The sequence below is a fragment of the Vanessa atalanta genome, chromosome 24 (assembly GCF_905147765.1).
Source record: "Vanessa atalanta chromosome 24, ilVanAtal1.2, whole genome shotgun sequence".
Lineage (NCBI taxonomy): Eukaryota > Metazoa > Arthropoda > Insecta > Lepidoptera > Nymphalidae > Vanessa > Vanessa atalanta.
Genome location: NC_061894.1, coordinates 3,830,563 through 3,849,184, shown reverse-complemented (window position 1 = coordinate 3,849,184; position 18,622 = coordinate 3,830,563). Strand labels below are relative to the sequence as shown.

The following is an 18,622-nucleotide window of genomic DNA, read 5'->3' as shown; positions in this document are numbered from 1 at the left end:
CTTATGCCTGTAGTGACAATCTTACCCTTTAAACCGGATCACAACAAACAATATATGATGATTGGGTGGTACATACACAGACGGACTTGCACAAAGTATCACCACCGAGAAAATTCTAGAAACATTTTAGAAAATTATCTGAAGTCGCCTTACTAAACCGGAAATGATTCAATATACTACGCTTATGTACTAAACATAAAGAATACTTGGACGATTATTTATCCATTTAAATACATATGTAATACACAATAATATTATAAAAACGAAAGCATCTCTGTCTGTTAGCATTTCACGCTTAACCCACTGAACCGATTAAGTTGTAACTTGATATGGAGATACTTTGAGAACTACTACGAGAAAGGGCATAGGTCACTTTTTTAATTCACCCCTCGAGGGAGTAGAATTGGGTGTGACGGTTTGTGTGCTATAAGAAAATTTTATAAATTTCGCGCGGGTAAATTCGCAGGTTCAGCTAGTTTTATGTTATTATAGTTATTTGTCTCCGTTGTTTTGTCTTTATAGATGAGAATGATTTATATGTACAGACATTACTTGTTGAATTAACAATCGTACATTAATCTTATACGATTAACTGAATTTGCTCTGTATTTTATTCTTAGTAATGACACAGGTAGGGTCTATATAATAGGGATAATTTAATGAAAATTCTCATAATGTTCACCTAATTCATTTCGGACATCTCGTGGGAACAGTTGTGCCAAGTTTGGCCGCGTATCGATCGCGGTACCGCGCACCTCGGGCGCGTCGAATTCAGTCCCAAACGAGTCAAACTGTGCGAGCCATTACAATAAAGAAAACCATTTAAAAATGGTCTAAACCAACTCATTTCCTTTCTACTAACGTGCAAAATACAAAAGTGTTAATAACAAATCAAAAAACATATAAAATGTTTAATTATAGGGAAGAAATTTAATATCACAAAAATGGCTGATCAAATCAACGGCACGGTGAAACAATAATGTAAAGATATTTATATAGCTTAGTGTAAAGAAGTCTTCCATTGTAGAATTAAGATTAATATAATTATAAAATAAATTAATGTATATCTGTTGCGTCAATTTTGACATAGTTTTAAAATTCGAATATTGATTATATTGATTCGAAAAAGTATTGGAAAAGAGGTTTAATAAAAATTTTCTGAATAAAAAAAAAAAAATGCTCAACCTCGGGCGTATCAAGTTACCGCCGCTCAAAAATGTACTGGATGTGGCTATGCAGACTGTTAGGCAGCAGGTGCCTGAGAAGCCTGGCCCTCCACCACGTCCTCCTCAAAATGTTCGATTTGCAAATATGGGTAAGAATTATTTCAATAGATATTTATCCTCATTTTAGATATTAATTAATTATAATTGCAACGTTAAATAATTTAACAGTTTATTATTTTTATTTTAATTTAATGAACTAAATACTTTTAATGATAGTAACACATATTTTAAATAATAATTTCTAATAGATTTCATAAATAAGCCGATACAATGATAGATACAAAAGATGTCTTGAATAGGCTTTTATTATTTCAAGAAGCACTACGATCCCATTTAAAAGTTTTTCCCATAATAACAAGGCCGGAATAACCTAAATAAGTTCTATATTATGTAATTCATATAACAAAGGTTAACCTTTCCGCCCACCCTAGTTACAATTGACGTGCAAACTAAAGTACATTACTTCGATGGAATTTAAAGTAGACCTTATTTATACCATACGTTGAGTTCATATAATTTGATCATCTTTATTTGCTATCAGACATGGGAGAGAGCTGTGAACTGTCGACCATGAACGAGACGACTTCACCGACATACCAATCTACTAATCCAACAAATCCATTCTTGAGTGGAGAACTGCAGGCTGAAGATTCTTTTACCAGTTACCAGAACACCTACCCTCAACAAGATGGAGCTCCGAGGTATACTATTACAGAGATACATATAAGCTAAAATTAAAAAAAAATATAAGTGTAATAACAGTTAAACTCGATCTCGTCTTTGTTACAGGACTCAAAGCATGCAAAGTGTTGATTTTTACGCTTCATCTGAAGAAGGAGGCTTTGAAGAAGGTGGTGGTAAGCCAGGTGCAAAGATTAATGAGTTTCAAGCCGCTTGGAACGTCACCAACGCAATCCAGGTATAAAATATTTTTTTGTAAATAAATTAATATTTAATTGCAGCTTAAATATAACTTAAAAGTGGAGATAGCTCAGTAGTAAGTACACGTAAATTTACAAAATGAAATTGCATGTTCTTAAGTCCTTTAAGTGTACCTTTAAATTTCACGAGTTAATTTTATGTTAATAATTCATTTTATGATCTACGGTGAAAAAAAAATCTACGAAATCTATCTCTCTCGGATGAGTCTTCCATATGTGCGCGCAACCGCAATAGGAAAAGGAAACACAACTGGACGTAGAATATCTACAGACTTTCTTTATTTAAAATATAACTTAGCTATATCTTTACAGGGTATGTTCGTGGTTTCGTTGCCTTTTGCAGTTCTACAAGGTGGATATTGGGCAATAGCTGCTATGATTGGAATTGCTCACATCTGCTGTTATACAGGTAAGATTCTGGTTGAATGCCTGTACGAAGATGATCCAGTTTCCGGCCAGCGAGTGCGTGTTCGTGATTCTTACGTTAGCATTGCTAAGGAGTGCTTTGGAAGGAAATACGGTGCAAAAATTGTGAACGTCGCTCAAATTATCGAGCTCCTCATGACTTGTATCCTGTACGTCGTTGTCTGTGGTGATCTTATGATCGGTACCTTTCCTGATGGCTCTATTGATACCCGTTCTTGGATGATGTTGATCGGTATATTCTTGTTACCGCTTGCTTTCTTGAAGTCACTCAAAAGTGTCAGTATGTTATCCTTCTGGTGTACCATGAGCCATCTTATTATTAATGCAATTGTACTCGGTTACTGCATTCTTTATATCGGTGACTGGGGTTGGTCAAAAGTCAAATGGTCTTTAGATTTTGAAAACTTCCCCATCAGTTTGGGTGTTATTGTATTTTCTTATACGTCACAAATTTTCTTGCCCACGCTAGAAGGTAACATGGAAGATCGATCTCGCTTCGAATGGATGTTGAATTGGTCGCATATAGCTGCAGCGGCTTTTAAGTCTATCTTCGGATATCTGTGCTTCTTAACCTTTCAAAACGATACCCAGCAGGTTATAACAAATAACCTCCGTTCTGCTGGATTTAAAGGGCTGGTAAATTTCTTCTTGGTAGTCAAAGCAGTACTAAGTTACCCATTGCCATATTACGCGGCATGTGATTTGATGGAAAGAGTTTTGTTCAGAGGCAAGCCAAAAACAATATTTCCTCCAATTTATGCTTTAGATGGAGAACTGAAAGTATGGGGACTGGCTTGGAGGTTAGGAGTTATCATGTTCACGATTCTAATGGCTATATTCATTCCCCACTTCGCTATCCTTATGGGTTTTATTGGCAGTTTCACGGGCACCATGTTGAGTTTCATATGGCCGGCCTACTTCCATCTTAAATTGAAAGGTAATCAATTGGAAACAACAACTATTGCCTATGACTACTTCATCATAGCCCTTGGCGTATTGTTCGGCATCATTGGGATGTGGGACTCGGGGTCTGCCCTCGTAAAAGCATTTAAAATCGGCTTGCCGTTCTAAGTTGATGTAGTGTTTTAGATGATTGTTGAACTATTTTTAGATTAACGCATTTATTTCGTGTATGTTCATCACGGATGCGATACATCTTAAAATTTTAACCGCCAAATAATGTCTAGTCTGATGTGATTTCTTTTTTGTATTTTAGCCCTTTTAGATATTAAGAAAAGATACTAGCTGTTACGTTACGATGTTCAAACGTCTTCCAATAATAATAATAATATATACATTTATGTATATACGTATATTAGACAGTTAAAATTATATTTACAATATATTTAAAGGATCCAATGTCTTCCAAATAGAATTTACGTTTTAAAATTCTTCGACAACGAAGTCTTCCATATTCAAATGTTATATATAAGGATATTATTAAATTCACTTATTATATAAGATAGAATGAAAAGCATTTACTAATATTATGTGCGATGATAATAATGTGTTTTAAAAGTAACTACTAAAAAGTTTTATTAAAAAGAGTTCATACTTGTTGTTGTGATAGCAGATATTTTGTTTGCTTCTGATATTAAATTTAGTCAATAAAATATCCATTGTGTTAGTATCGTAGATTAAAAACTTTGTGGAGTATATTATACAATAATAGATTATTCATAGCAAATACATTTGTTATACATTTTAATCCAAAACCAAGTTAACTCATGCTGACGTAGACATACATGCTCGTTTCTATAATACGTCATTGTCATATATAAACATACGTCATACATACATACTTTTGTGTTCAATGACAATGTAGTAGCATTATTTTGAATAAAGATGAGATTAATAAATCCAAGAAAAAAACTGATTTACAATTTAAATTTTGAAAATTATTAAATGGCGCTTACGTTTATTCACGATGACAATAGAATAGCATAGCATATTTATATTCAATTTTTAATAAACTAGGTCTAATTGTTGTTAATTATATATTTTAGATTTAAATATATGTAATACTTACATGGTCATAACTAGTATTGTGAAGTTTCACGCTATGTTCTAGGTAACATTTAAAAAAAAAAACAATAGAATCAAGGCCTTAATTTATATCCTGATATTTACTCTCAGAAATAATTATAAAAACATTAGCAGTATATTTTTATTTATTATATATATTATAATAAATAAACCACAATATATAAATTACAAAATAAAAGCAATGTTAAATATATTTAATAACCTAAAATTGAACCATATATATCATATATATACCATATATATATCAATTACTTTATTTTTTATGTTCTGTGTAGAATTTGTATTATTATCAAATGAACTTTGATTTTTGATAAAACTATTGTTTGATTGAACAATTTCCGACGATTCCATATTCTATGTAATTGCGTTAAAAAAAATGTATCCCTATATGTATTGCTATAATTAAAACGTCTTCCTATAAAAATTAAATTATGTAAATGTCAACAAAAAATGTATATCTATTAATGGAATTGATTATTACAGTATTAAAAAAAAATCAAATAAAATGACAGTTAAATGTATTACTTATCTATGACAATAAATAATTGACAGAATTACGGAGGGCAAGGAATAGTAAGATGGCGTTTCAGTAACATTATTCCAAATTTGAAAATAATATTTTAGATGGAAAGCATTATTAATTTACTAATAAATTTTCTCCACTTACATTAAGAGCTCAAATTTATAAACCTACTTTTTGACGCTATTGCCCCTTGGCATACCTATTTTCATAATTAATGGAAGAAAAAAAAGTTATCTGAAATAATTATTATTGAATTATTATCCTGCACCTTTAAGTGAACAATGAAAATGCTACTCTTTAAAAAAGAGACCTTACTGCGGCTGTCCTCCATTGTAAAATTTAAATATCGAACAAAAAGAAATTTCATGTCATATAAAAATAATGCAGATTATATACTAGACGTAACGATAGATTAAAAAACCTTTCGTCTGCACGTGCAGTGTCCGTTTATCATGCTTACGTTAAAAATGTTTAATTAGAAATGTAATCAAATGCAATAATGTTTTATATAAAAATACTCAGTACGCATTACGCATGTATTGTGATGATATAAATTCTGTGTGTATTTTAAATATTATAAAATGTTATTCTATCTTGTGTTTTATTTCAATTTCTTTATAATCCCGACTGTTACAAAATTGTCTTTAAAAGAACATATTATACCTACATTATTAATTTTGCCAGCTTATGAGGCTGATCTTGAGATTCTGGGTTCAAATCCCGGGTTGGACCAAAAAAAGTTACTGTAAACTAAAGTAACAGCCTATAAATGTATCACACCTTTTAGTGGAGAAGGCTTAGAGCTTAATCCACCACGCCACGAATACCCATGTATCTTGCACTCATCACACAAAATCAAGTTTCCACATGATGTTTCACCAATAAGCCTGAAATGAAATGAAATAAACACAAACCAAGTACCTACATGAAAACTCTGTGGTACTTGTCCGGGCTTGAAACCGGAATCTTCGGCTAGGATTGACGTATTCTACTGGCAAAAAAATACGATAGCAAACGGTAGTAGCAGGTTGTATATCAGCTGTGTTTATACCAACGTGCCTTGGAGAGCACGTAAATCCAGTCCATCCTTATATGGACCTTATATGAACTGTGCAGTTGGCTGGTCTCCCTTGGGAGTAACTACCGTGGCGGAAATCGGTCACAAGAGCACCATAAACTATTAGAAGTACGGATTAGAAGTACTACATAGGTAGTATGAAATACAATTGAAATAGTAGGTATTTCAATGTTTCATTGGTTTTAATCTTCTGGAAAGATTTTAAATAAAATTAACACATTTGTTTAAAATTGTTTATTTTGTTATTTTAAACTTTATTAAAACATATATGTATATAAGCCATTAGGTTATTTATATGTCTCTTAGATAGACTGTCAGAGCTGAGAACTCGTCGACAAAATAGTGCCCAACTCTTGACCTACACGCACACTAGTATAGAATGAAGTTACGCGAGTGTCAAGCTCATTTTGAAGATCATTCTTTCATTTTAGTTCATTTGTAGTGCGACACTCTCGACTTATAAGTAATATATGGATATCATATCGACGTCTTCGAACTCTCCACCTAAATAACTAGCAATTAGCTTAAAACAAAAAAAAAACATACGCACCTACATTTTTAATGACCAATTAAAACTTAAAGTTATTAAATTAGAGCAACCAATCAATTAATCGAAAAAAATCAAAATAGCCTTGGCCATGATGGAAGAATGGACGGTTCCACACACGCGCGCGTTTTGTTTGCAATATGCATCGCTATGTTACAGATAACGGTAAGATTTCTTTTTTTTTTAATAGAAAATTAAGAATAGAAATAATAAGAACAGAATCTATTATAGAAAACGGAAATGCCTAATGCTAATGTTAAGTATGGATTAATTTTAATTAAGGTAAGTAAATATTCTTTGGTCAGTGTATTTACAATTAAAAATTTTATGTGTCTATCTGTCTAGCTGTATATTCATTTATTTAGGAAATTGCAATTGTCATGTAGTTTCAAGACGATCTGTATTAACAGACTGTGAATTAAATATTTTTCGACTTTTTTTTTAAATACTGTGATCTGTGATATCTGTAAGAACGGATTAGAAATTTATAAAAATAGCAAAGCGGAGAAAATTGCTAGTATTAAAAAAAGATTAATTCCCGCAGACTCCGTACAACATCCGCAATCATCCATGTTGCCTGGAGCCAAATGAAAATTTAACTCTAGCGATGATAATAGATGCGTTCGAGATATACGGACACGACCCGACGGACAAGCTGGATAACTTGTGGCTATACCAGAACGAGATGTTGAGGATAAAGACGGCTGAGGATCAAGTATATTCATTATTATTTATTGTAATAAATAGTTAGTCTGGTTAGGTACCACTGCTTCATCTGATAATCAACTACCAGACAGCAATACGTAGAAATATTGTGCTCCGGTTGAAAAGGTGAGTGAGTCAGTGTAACTACAGGCACGAGGGACATATAAGTTTCCAAGGTTGGTACTTGATGACGCATTGGTGACTTAAGGAATATTTAATATTTCTAGCGCCAATTTATATGGGCGGTGGTGACCACTTATCTACGCCTACCTATAGCATGAAAAAAGAAGAAAAAATATTTTAAAATTACAAGATTTTTTTGTGGTGGTATTTCTTTAAGGCCTTATGTCCAAGAGATCAAAAATGTCACGCTTCTTATTTCTGTAATTTAACTGACTTACTTGACCGAACGAGCGATACAAAGTATTACTTAGTATTTGGTAGAATGAATGGTGAGAGTGTAGAAACAGCAATCACTGAGAGAAGAGAATTTTTTTTTTAAAACACGCGCACATGCACACTCTCTCGCTCACACACCCTTCCAATAAGCAATCAATTCTAATTTTCCTTATAAAGTTCCATTTAAAGCAATAACTCCGTTAGAAAGACGGTTTTCGGCAACTAATTTACATAGGTACTACCTCGCCAGTGTCTCGCTTGTATACAATTTTAAATTTTTAATTAAAAGCAGCTCTTCATTAGACCTCGTGAGGCTCGTCAATTATCAAAAGGATGTTTTATTAAACATGTCCGCTTACTGAATGTTTAATTTTATACTTATATTTATTATTTTACGACTATTTAAAGTTTTGTTATAACTATACAATAATCTCAAATAGGAATCATTAAAATCGAACCGATGACAATGACTTCTGAATGTGAAAGACGAATTTGTGATAATACGTGATTTATTTCTTATCACTCGTTTTGTGTTCTTAAATTGCAGTATTTAATCAATGAAAGGGTCCACATAGCGACCGATCACCTGGGTCGCTTCATCAAACTACACATACAAGAATTAAAAGTAAGTTTATAGAAATAAAAAAAAAACACCTTTAATAGCGACCATAGACTACACTGATGCTAAAAAATAAATAAACAATTTTAAAAATAATAAAATACATTAGACATGCCTCGCATTTTTACATTAGCAGCCTGTAAATTTCCTACTGCTGGGCTAAGGCCTCCTCTCCCTTTGAGGAGAAGATTTAAGGAAGAGAAGGAGCATATTCCACCACGCTGCTTCAATGCGAGTTTTTTTGGAATACACATTTGGCAGAATTTCGTTGAAATTAGACACAAGCAGGTTTCCTCACGATGTTTTCCTTCACCGCCGAGCACGAGATTTATAAACACAAATTAAGCACCTGAAAATTCAGTGGTGCCTGCCTGGGCTTGAACCCGAAACCATCGGTTAAGATGTACACTGATCTCGTTAAATAAAACTCAGGTCCTTCTCATAACACTGGACGATGTCATAGACAACATGCTGACTATGTATGAGAATCACAACTCTATAGCGGCCGAACGAAAAGCTACGTACACGGGCGGACCAGTGCCTATGGAATTTTATATTAGTCAAGGTACTGTTACAGGTTAAGCTAGATATTATTTACATATTTAATCCTTTGACCACAAACGAAAAAAAAAAACTGCCAACGACAATGATATTGACACTTATTTTAAAAAAATATAGAAATTGATTATGTTAACAGATTTTTTTTATTAGCACGCTCGTCTAACGCTAATCTAATTGAATTAAATAAAATAATAGCTTTTTTTTAGACGTATAATAAATTTGAATTTATTTAAAATAATTAGTAAACGCGTAAAACGATTATGGTATCCATAGACCATAGTCGCTTTAAAGCGATGAATAGTGATGAGGTAAAATCGATCAAAGAAATATATATAAATATACTTATATTATATACTATATCTATATATTGACGTGTCGTATGTGTGCCAGACTGAAAGAACTAAAGCAATATTTATTTAAATGAATTAAGATAACGACCAATGCAATAATATAACTTTCTAACTGTTAAATTGTAAAACTGTCCTTTATCACACGAAATATATAAAAGTCTTAGTATGTAACGGACATACGAACACATTTATATATTAAGCATTTTAAATTGTTATATATTCTATTTTTTTTTAATATGACAATTTTATAAAAGTCATTTTTTGATATTCATCCAATCAAAACTAACCTCATGTTATTGTACTTACCTGTAAATTTCTTCATTTGTTTACAGAATTTTACTGCGGGAAGAATGTTTATATTTTTTTCTCGGAGTTGTACAGCGACATATACAATATGGGCAGAGGAATAGCGCCATATTGCAAAGACCGCTCATTTGTTTTCTTAGGATTCCTACATTATCACGACGAGAACAAATACTATCTTATAGACGATCCGAGCATATCCTTCCCAACGGACAATTACTTACATGGCTTAGAATGCCATATTGGCATTTGTATATTTAGGTAATAATAACATGAAACTAAATCAACAGAACAGTAACCTGTCAATGTTCTACTACTGAGCTAAGACCTCATCTCTGTTTATGGAGAAAGTTTTGGAGCTTATGGCACCACACTACTATAATGCGGATTGGTGAATACATTGGTGACCGAACGAAAAATCCGAGATGGCCCAGTGGTTAGAACGCATGCATCTTAACCGATGATTGCAGGTTGAAACCCAGGCAAGCACAACTGAATTATCATGTGTTAATTTGTGTATATAATTGATGTCGTGCTCGGCGGTGAAGGAAAACATCGCGAGGAAACCTGCTTGTGTTTAATTTCAACAAAATTCTGCCACATGTGAATCCACCACCAAACATTAGAGCAGCGAGGTGGAATAAGCTCCAAACCTCCTCAAAGAGAGGTCTTAGCCCAGCAGTGGGAAAATTACAGATAATCACACAAAATGATCAATTTTATTTATTTGTTTTTCCTAATTAACATTATCTTTTTTTTAAATAAACTTATATATCAATAACACGATTTAATTTAAAGGTTCCCATTCAAAAAATTGATGCAAAGGGAAAGAGACGTGACAACTCTGCCAAAAGCAATTGTGAAATGTGGTCTCGTGATGTACAAGCTGCCGCCGCTGACCGCCGCTTCGTGTATTATCACGTCAGGATCATTCATATTAGACTTCAACATACAAGGACTGCGGTATCGACATTACGATTTTTTACTAGTAAGGATCCCTTATTATTTTAGTGTGGTATTATAGCTTGCACGTAAAACTTTAGTGTGCAATGACTTATCTTTGTCTGTGTTTATTGGATAAGGATTGAGTGTTACGTATATATTTATTGAAAGAAATATTGGACGTCTCAAGTACACGTGATAGAAGTGAAACTTCTTGAAATATATCATCCTCTTTCTCTCTTTCTCGACTTCTTCTTTTCTCACGTGTATCGAAATGTGCCTTAGCATGCGACCTTAAAATTTTTGTCTCAATTCTCGTCTACCTATCGATTTTCGAATCGCTGACTGAGAAGTTTTATTTGAATAAACGGGAAATTACAATAAAACTACTATGTATTTACAGATAAAATGAACGAGGAATGATGTCCCAGAGTAGATAAAATATTTACTTGTATTAGGTCACATTTACATTGCAAAATCTCGCCGTTACCTCAAAAGTGATTACCACAAGACATCACCATTGAAAGCCTAAACACTTAAACTAAGTTTATAATTTCAACAGACTACCCCAAACGGTAACACATACTATACTAAAGAAGAACACACGCCATTAGTGTGCGACCACCACGTCTGCGAGTGGAACTACACCAATCATTACGGCGGTAGGATTTTTTGTGGAATTTATATTAGTGTTTGCTATTCGCTGTGACGGCGTGGCTTAAAATCTAAGAAAAAATGCACTTTTCGTCGTTCGGTACTATTATTTTTTGTACAAATCTTTATAGCCGATGAAGTCAATTAGATATATACATTAAGACAATATTCATAACAGCCTGTAAATTTCCCACTGCTGGGCCAAAGCCTCCTCTCCTTTAGAAGACAAGGCTTGAAATTCATTCCACCATTTGAAGCAGAGCCACATGTGGCAGAATTTCGTTGGGTTTCCTCACGATATTTCCTTCACCGCCGAACACGAGATCAATTATTATTATGAACACAAATTGAGCACATGAAAATTCGTGGTGCTTGCCTGGGTTTGAACCCGTAATCATCGGGTGATGATTACGGGATCGCACGGAACGACGCACGCGCTCTAACCACTGGGCCATCTCGGCTCTACTATATTATTAATATTCTAGTTAATTCTTGAATATAAAATAAATTAGTGCAATAAAATAATTAATTTTCGTATATAAGTAATAAATGTATTATGTATAAAACAAAGAATTTATTATGCAACCAGCGATCACAATTAAATTATCAAATTTCTTTAGATGCATAACCCACCTACGCGACAGCAAAAAGTCGCACACTGCAGATCCACGCGCGTTTATGATACGCGACGAAACGCGGCCCCAAAGAACTATATAGAATTGCACATTTCGCGCGAGACATGCCTCGCAAATTATAATGCGACGATGAATATAATATAATTAAAGAAAGCAATATGATTAAGACATGAGTCAACTTAAATAGCCACTATCTAGAACTGTCATAAAGAATTATACATTTGGAAACAAACAATCGTTAAAAGAACTCACAAAACATTTCAGTGATTACGTTTTAATAAATTTTCTTCTAGGTCCATTCCTTATCCCGGGCGATCCAGGAACGGGCATCGATCCGGTGCCGCCATATATAGAGCCTACACCCAAACCCGAAGAACAGGAAGAGGACAATATAACCGTACCTTGTAAGATTAGGAAATTTCGATAACTATACTATTACATAAAGCCGAGGAGTTTTTTTATCTCGGTATGTACCAGTTTAAAAAAAAATTTGGTTAGATAGACTATTTATTGAGAAAGATAGTTTATAGAACATCAAACGGGCTCAGGAACAATAAGCTTGTCTAACATACGATTAAATCTTTATTAAAAATGCATCGCGTCTGCAAACGCCTGTTTCAAAAATGTTTCGGTATTATTAATATAACAAAAATCTCTGTTTTCACTTATTATTGTATTTATCACCGAATAACATTTAATCAGGATATACTTCAACGTCCGGTGTATGGATGTAGGAACTGCAGTATTCGCGAAACATGAGTATTCTTTAATGTAACGTTTAACAATAATACAATGAACAATTAATTAGTTTAGTAAGCTAATCGTTTTGTAATGAAACTTTTGTCATTTACTTGCGACCCGGTACGACTTCGCACGGGAGCAATTCATTAATAAAGGAAAATATATATGTACTTAAAAATAATTTATACCCTTCAGCACTATGGAATAATGTAGCTTTATATCAGTGAATACATTTTTAGATTTGGATTTTAAGTTCCGGAGATTACCACCTACATACAAACAAACAAATTTTACATATATAATATTACTATAGATAAAAAATTACCTATAAATAATAAAACCTAATAAAAGTTTTTGAGTTGAGTTTAGTACTATATTATGTCACTAATCATTATAGTCTTTATCGAATATAATAGTATATCCTTATTGTTGAGAACTTTTTCTACTCTATCCAATACAGAGAGCGAAATAATTAAAAATAAACAATCATAAACAATTTAAGCTATTATTAAAAACAACATTTAGCAATTCGAGTTTTAGTCAATTCAGAAATTTGTCATTATTAACCGCCAATTATGTTTATAAATAATCATTAATTATATAAACATTTTAAATAGATATTCTCGACGGCTGTCTATTCATGTACCCGCCTAATTACGGTTCAATAGCCGGCAAGAGTTACTTAGATCAAGTTGAACTACACGACCAGAGATTCACGTGCAACGCCGGAGGCGGTAACAAGGTGAGACGTTGCGTTTATATTTAAACTTGAAATTGATAAGTATTTAGAAAAAAAAAAACTTTATAAAATATTTATTTATTTTTCAATGGAAACCCGATTATTTAGGAGATAGTATAAGGAACGAGTGTGTGTTCAAATATAGGTTCTCTTTAATCCCTGCCTCTCATGATCCGGTGGGACGCAGGAACAGCAGTTTTACGAGCGTACTAAAAATTTATTGATTCCCAATAAATTTTATACAAACCTAAGATTGGTACCTTTACTTTGGTATACTCATGTACAAAAAAAGTCAATTAACTTTTTTTAATAGCTCTTTGGCTCTTGGATTTTATATCAATAATATTTAAAAAAAGTTACGTAGTAATTGTTAAATATCTTTAACAGGGACTCTATTGGTATCCGCAATGGATGGGCGCTGTGCCCCACCACCCGTATCCCTCGATAGTGGAAGAAAAAGGGGCTTTTGAGCCCCCCGGTCCCTTCTATCCACATCAAAACTACGAAATGAATGAAGAGGATGCGGACAATTAGGTATAGGGTACAATTTTAAGAGAAATAAAAGATATTGTCAACATAGTATATTTTATATAACCCCTCCTAGCTGCTAATCTCAAGAGGAATGGTATTCAATAATATCTAGTTGTCAAGCCCCTTCATGGTAATGACTGTGAATTTAACAACATATTAATAGAAACAAAAATAATGATTTTAGAATTTTATAAGATATTATCAAGCTATCAACCACAGCAACGAGATATCTTAATAACTTTTAATCTATGTACATCTTAATTTTCTTTGTTCGAAATCTGATTTCACGATTTTTATTATTTAATAATTTTTAGCAACTATATAATAATGTTGAATGAAACAAACACTATGATTAACAAAATATATTATTATTCTTATGAGATAATTTCACGAGAATTTGCATACATATTGTATCAACTTACGATAGACAATAGCTTAATGTCAAAGTGAAAAAGGCCCTTTCAGTCTAAATAACTTTTATATATCTAATAATTTACATCAAATCAAATATGGCACTCAATATAATTTCTTTCTATGACGCTACCTCTGGGTAAAATGAAAAACGCTGCCGTACCACCTTTCAGTTCAAAATACTTCGACACTAAAATGTCACCCAAATTCTTCTTTGGGTCAACAATATGCGGCATTTTATCGTAGCCTTCATAATACACATTAACATTATTACACTTGTATTTATCCTCAGTATCCCACGGTGCTGGAAAGACCTGTTGTAATTGACTGATAAGAGGTGCATTTTCCGGGCAACCCTTTATAAAATCTGTCATTTGATGCTCTGGATATAAGAACAAAATTGGCCACATTAATACCCCATTCTCTATATGAACTATTGCATCATGAGCACCAGGCAACGTTGGTTCCAGTTTCGACAAATCAATATCATCCTCGTCGTCACATTTTGATATCTTAATGCCCCTTTTAATAATAGTTTTAATGAGTTCATCTTTATCTTCGTTTTTCTTAGCCTCAGATCGACCTTTCTTCCTTTCATCTCGCTCTTGAACCATTTTACTTTTCTTAGCTTTATTGAGAAGTTCAATGACTTCTTTGTCGTTTTTGCTTTCTAAGAGTTTCTGACAGTGATCAATACATGTGTCATATTTTTTAGCTTCGAATGCTGATTTTGCGGCTCGTGTCCGTGCTTTGTTATGTTTCGGATCAAATGTCAAGGCTTTCTCGCTATCGAATAAAGCTGATCTGTAATTCTTCAAATACCAATGTGCGGCTGCTCTATTGTTATACAAACTTGCATTTACGTCAGCATCATCACATCTTACTTTGATTCCTTCTGTGTAGCTGTAAAGATATGAAACTTTGAGATTTATATGTAAAGATATAAGGTACTTAAGGAAACAGAAAACAATATCAATATATTGTAAAATCTTTATAAATTTAAGTTTTGTTATCATCTGTTCTTTATTACCTTTAAGACTATTAAGAGGGTCATATAAGTTTATTGGAATTTTAACATATTTTGTTTATACTATAAATAGTATAATAAACTAGTGTCTTAGTCTAGTAAAGAATTTGAATCCTACCAAATTACACATGTTAGCAACAAAAAGTCAATAATGTTCATGTAGATTAATTCACATCATTAAAGAATAAACTTAGTATAAACAAATCTAGTAAAACAATATAAAAATTTAACTAGTTAATATATCATTAATGATATATTAACTTAATATATCATTAATGATATATTAACTAGTTAAATTCTTCATTTTATTAATGATATATTAACTAGTTAAATTCTTTAGTTAGATTATCATTAAAAGTAATTAATTACTTTTAATGATAATCTGTGGTAAGGAAGGTAAATTATTTAAAATATTGAAATTATTTGTCCAGTGTAATCACAGGCACAAGGGACATAACATCTTAGTTCCCGAGGTTGGTGGCGCATTGGTGATGTAAGGAATGGTTAATATTTCTTACAGCGCCTTTGTCTATGGGCGGTGGTGACCACTTACCATCAGGTGGCCCATATGCTCGTCCGCCAACCAATGCCATAAAAAAAAAACACATTTTTAAAAAAATATTATTACAAAATAAACAATGAGAATATTTTTTATTTATTTAAATAAGTAGGTGGAGCTTATTTATTATTATAAAAACCTTAAACCATTTTCTTATCCATCTGAATAAACCTATACATGTTTAATTGTGAACTATGAACATTGTTAATGTTCAGTAAGTTTAATATAAATATTAACATCAAAAATAAAAAAAAAGCTGAATTAAATAAGCTATATTTACCCTAATAAAGCCAGCCTGTAGTTTTTGTGCTTAAAGTTAAAATTTCCATCTTCTTTGTAGCTGTTTGCTAATTCTAGTGGTGTGTTCTCTTCAGGATCATATTTGAGCTTCGCCAAGCCTTCTGCAAGAGGAGAGAGTTCACCGTCGTTGGGGACTGACTTCATAAAGAATGGATGTTTATCCATTTCTTCCTAAAAAATAAAAAGTATTTAATATACTTTAATGAAATACGAACGACATTCATCTGATACGGTTGTAATATTGGCAAATAATTCAGCCTAAGACTGTTCAAATTTCAAATGAATGCTTTAAGAAACATAATCAGAAAGCTTGTGATCATAAATTATTTATATACTTAGATAGAGCTCAATACAGAATAAATAAAATAAAATGTCCGAGTTTTTATTTTGGTGTGCATGACATCTACCCTTGGTACTCGGCAAACATCATACTACTTTACTAGTACGTTTGCTTAGTGGCTAATTATTGGACACAATTTTTTTAATGCATTCTCAGCTTTGAAAGTTGTTTTAATTTGAAAAAAGAAATACATCATTTTATATTCTTTAAAAACGGCAACACTAAAATTTAAAAAAAATTAAAATATCTATTAAATTCATTATAGTAAGATTACTAAACAATAATGGCAGTAGGGTATGTAAGCTGCTAAAATTAGTTATTTTAACATTAAACATACATACTTTGTATGGTTGAAAGCTATTGAGTGCTAATAAACCAGAGTACGGGTAAATGAGTTTGTATTTTTTACAGTCTAAAAATAGTTGTACCCAATAACCATGGGATAGTCCATAACTAAAAAAATTAGTAAAAACTAAGAATTTTACGAAAATTGATATAGAAAAATAATTACCTCCCAGCGATCTTCAGGCCATCCATCAGTATACCTTTTCTTTTCTAAACTATTTATAAAATCATCAAGTTCTTCATCCAATTTCTGACAAAGAGCAAGCCTTTCTTCATCAGTCATAGGCGCCTTTTTATTTGTTTCTGCTTTATCACTCATTTTTGATACTGCTTTTTTCAATTTAAAACAATGATATTTACGACGTTACTCGAAAATCATATCTCACCTAAGTAACATATCTCACTCACTTTATTAGATGCAGAATTAGAATTTTTTATTGTTCCCTTTTACCATGTGGAATCTGAGGAATTGACATTGGTCATGTCAAATTGACAAAATTTAATTCAAAACAAATTATGACTGCGAAAAATGAAAATAATAATATATTTTTTTTCTTTTAATATATTTATCGGCTCTGGATACAAGTTATTAACAGCCTCTCTTAAATTCAGAAAAAAAATATAAATGCTACATTTCACATTGAAATCCGTTTATTTGTTGCTCGTTTTAAATACTACCTAATTGTAAACATATATTTTTGTTTTTAATTTGAATATAAGACCAACTCTAAGAATTTGTATAAATCATTAAAACAAAAGTAATTTGAAAAAAAAAAAACAAAAGCACCAGCTGATAAATTGATAATACATTTTTAACATAAACACTACAGTAACTTTTTGTTCTAAGTGTACTTTTATACTTATTAAAAGAAAGTAGAAACAAATCAAATTTATCGAAAACTTTGATACGTCTCTTGCAAGAACAATACAGGGAACGGAACAATTACGCGCGTAGTAGTAACTTTACTTTTAAGACACATTTTATACATATTATACATCATATTTACATACAACTTTTAAGATACATTTTGTACCTTACTTATCTATTACTACATCATTAGAATTACTTATATATAGTAATACTACTGCATAGTTACTGTATGTATCAGTTACACAAAGCCGAATTAACCAAGTCAGGACACCGAGACAATGTCTTTTTATATATATATTATATATTTATAAAATAATAATTTATTTAGTTAACATGTTTTTTTACTATATTGCGCAATTATGCGTTCACCCTTATCGAATAGTAGAAATATATAACTCTAACAATTTTAATAACTACCTTATTCCCAATTCTTGGTCAGTGTAAGGGTTTCTGCCGATGTATCCCACCGGTAATGCGTAATAATGCGTTTCTGTGGTTACAGCCTATAATGTCTTACTGCTGAAGAGAAGGCTTAAAATTAATCCAACACGATGTATTGCAATTCGGGTTGGTGGAAAATAATCATCCGACATATTATGTAGGTTCTGTTATGATGTTTTCCTTCACAACGAAAGACGAAATTTATCTAATAAGCATAAATTAGCACATGGAAAATTGTGTAGTAATTGCCTGAACAAGAAAATATTCGATTAAGACACATGTAGTGTTGTGTGGGCTGTCTCGGGTCTCTTAAATGTCTAAGATTTTTATAATTGTTACGCTGGCAAATTATAATATTTCTG

The 18,622-nt window shown here is 32.1% G+C and overlaps 3 protein-coding genes across 4 annotated transcripts; 2 read left to right on the top strand and 1 right to left on the bottom strand.

Moving 5' to 3' along the window:
• The first annotated feature begins 791 nt into the window (after positions 1–791).
• On the top strand, positions 792–3,945 carry LOC125073404 (vesicular inhibitory amino acid transporter). Its single transcript, XM_047684222.1, has 4 exons — positions 792–1,315; positions 1,768–1,927; positions 2,016–2,145; positions 2,480–3,945. Exons 1-4 carry the CDS (start codon positions 1,177–1,179, stop codon positions 3,662–3,664), a joined length of 1,614 nt encoding a protein of 537 aa, XP_047540178.1. The 5' UTR covers positions 792–1,176; the 3' UTR covers positions 3,665–3,945.
• A 2,948-nt stretch (positions 3,946–6,893) lies between these two features.
• On the top strand, positions 6,894–14,010 carry LOC125073388. Of its 2 annotated transcripts, XM_047684201.1 has the most exons (10): positions 6,894–6,952; positions 7,332–7,502; positions 8,439–8,516; positions 8,943–9,075; positions 9,754–9,985; positions 10,523–10,712; positions 11,229–11,328; positions 12,249–12,359; positions 13,314–13,438; positions 13,823–14,010. In XM_047684201.1, exons 1-10 carry the CDS (start codon positions 6,938–6,940, stop codon positions 13,967–13,969), a joined length of 1,302 nt encoding a protein of 433 aa, XP_047540157.1. In that variant the 5' UTR covers positions 6,894–6,937; the 3' UTR covers positions 13,970–14,010. The 2 variants fall into 2 exon arrangements, with proteins under 2 accessions (XP_047540157.1, XP_047540158.1); XM_047684202.1 differs by lacking the exon at positions 7,332–7,502 and having other exon boundaries at positions 6,904–6,952.
• Positions 14,002–17,446, bottom strand: LOC125073390 (DNA polymerase interacting tetratricopeptide repeat-containing, protein of 47 kDa). The gene is made up of 3 exons (XM_047684203.1): positions 17,115–17,446; positions 16,244–16,434; positions 14,002–15,280 (listed from the first exon to the last, which is right to left on the bottom strand). The coding sequence occupies exons 1-3, from the start codon at positions 17,265–17,267 to the stop codon at positions 14,470–14,472; spliced, it is 1,155 nt and encodes a 384-aa protein (XP_047540159.1). The 5' UTR covers positions 17,268–17,446; the 3' UTR covers positions 14,002–14,469.
• Positions 17,447–18,622: the final 1,176 nt, after the last annotated feature.

Bases quoted from the DNA above. Each gene is read 5' to 3' on its own strand.
- LOC125073404 (XM_047684222.1), top strand. From the start codon at position 1,177: ATGCTCAACCTCGGGCGTATCAAGTTACCGCCGCTCAAAAATGTACTG. The intron at 1,928-2,015 runs GTATACTATTAC...TCTTTGTTACAG, and splicing joins CAACAAGATGGAGCTCCGAG to GACTCAAAGCATGCAAAGTG. The intron at 2,146-2,479 runs GTATAAAATATT...ATATCTTTACAG, and splicing joins ACGTCACCAACGCAATCCAG to GGTATGTTCGTGGTTTCGTT.
- LOC125073388 (XM_047684201.1), top strand. The intron at 9,986-10,522 runs GTAATAATAACA...TTTAATTTAAAG, and splicing joins ATTGGCATTTGTATATTTAG to GTTCCCATTCAAAAAATTGA. The intron at 10,713-11,228 runs GTAAGGATCCCT...TAATTTCAACAG, and splicing joins GACATTACGATTTTTTACTA to ACTACCCCAAACGGTAACAC.
- LOC125073390 (XM_047684203.1), bottom strand. From the start codon at position 17,267: ATGAGTGATAAAGCAGAAACAAATAAAAAGGCGCCTATGACTGATGAA. The intron at 16,435-17,114 runs GTAATTATTTTT...TTTATTTTTTAG, and splicing joins GGCCTGAAGATCGCTGGGAG to GAAGAAATGGATAAACATCC. The intron at 15,281-16,243 runs GTAAATATAGCT...ATATCTTTACAG, and splicing joins TACAGGCTGGCTTTATTAGG to CTACACAGAAGGAATCAAAG.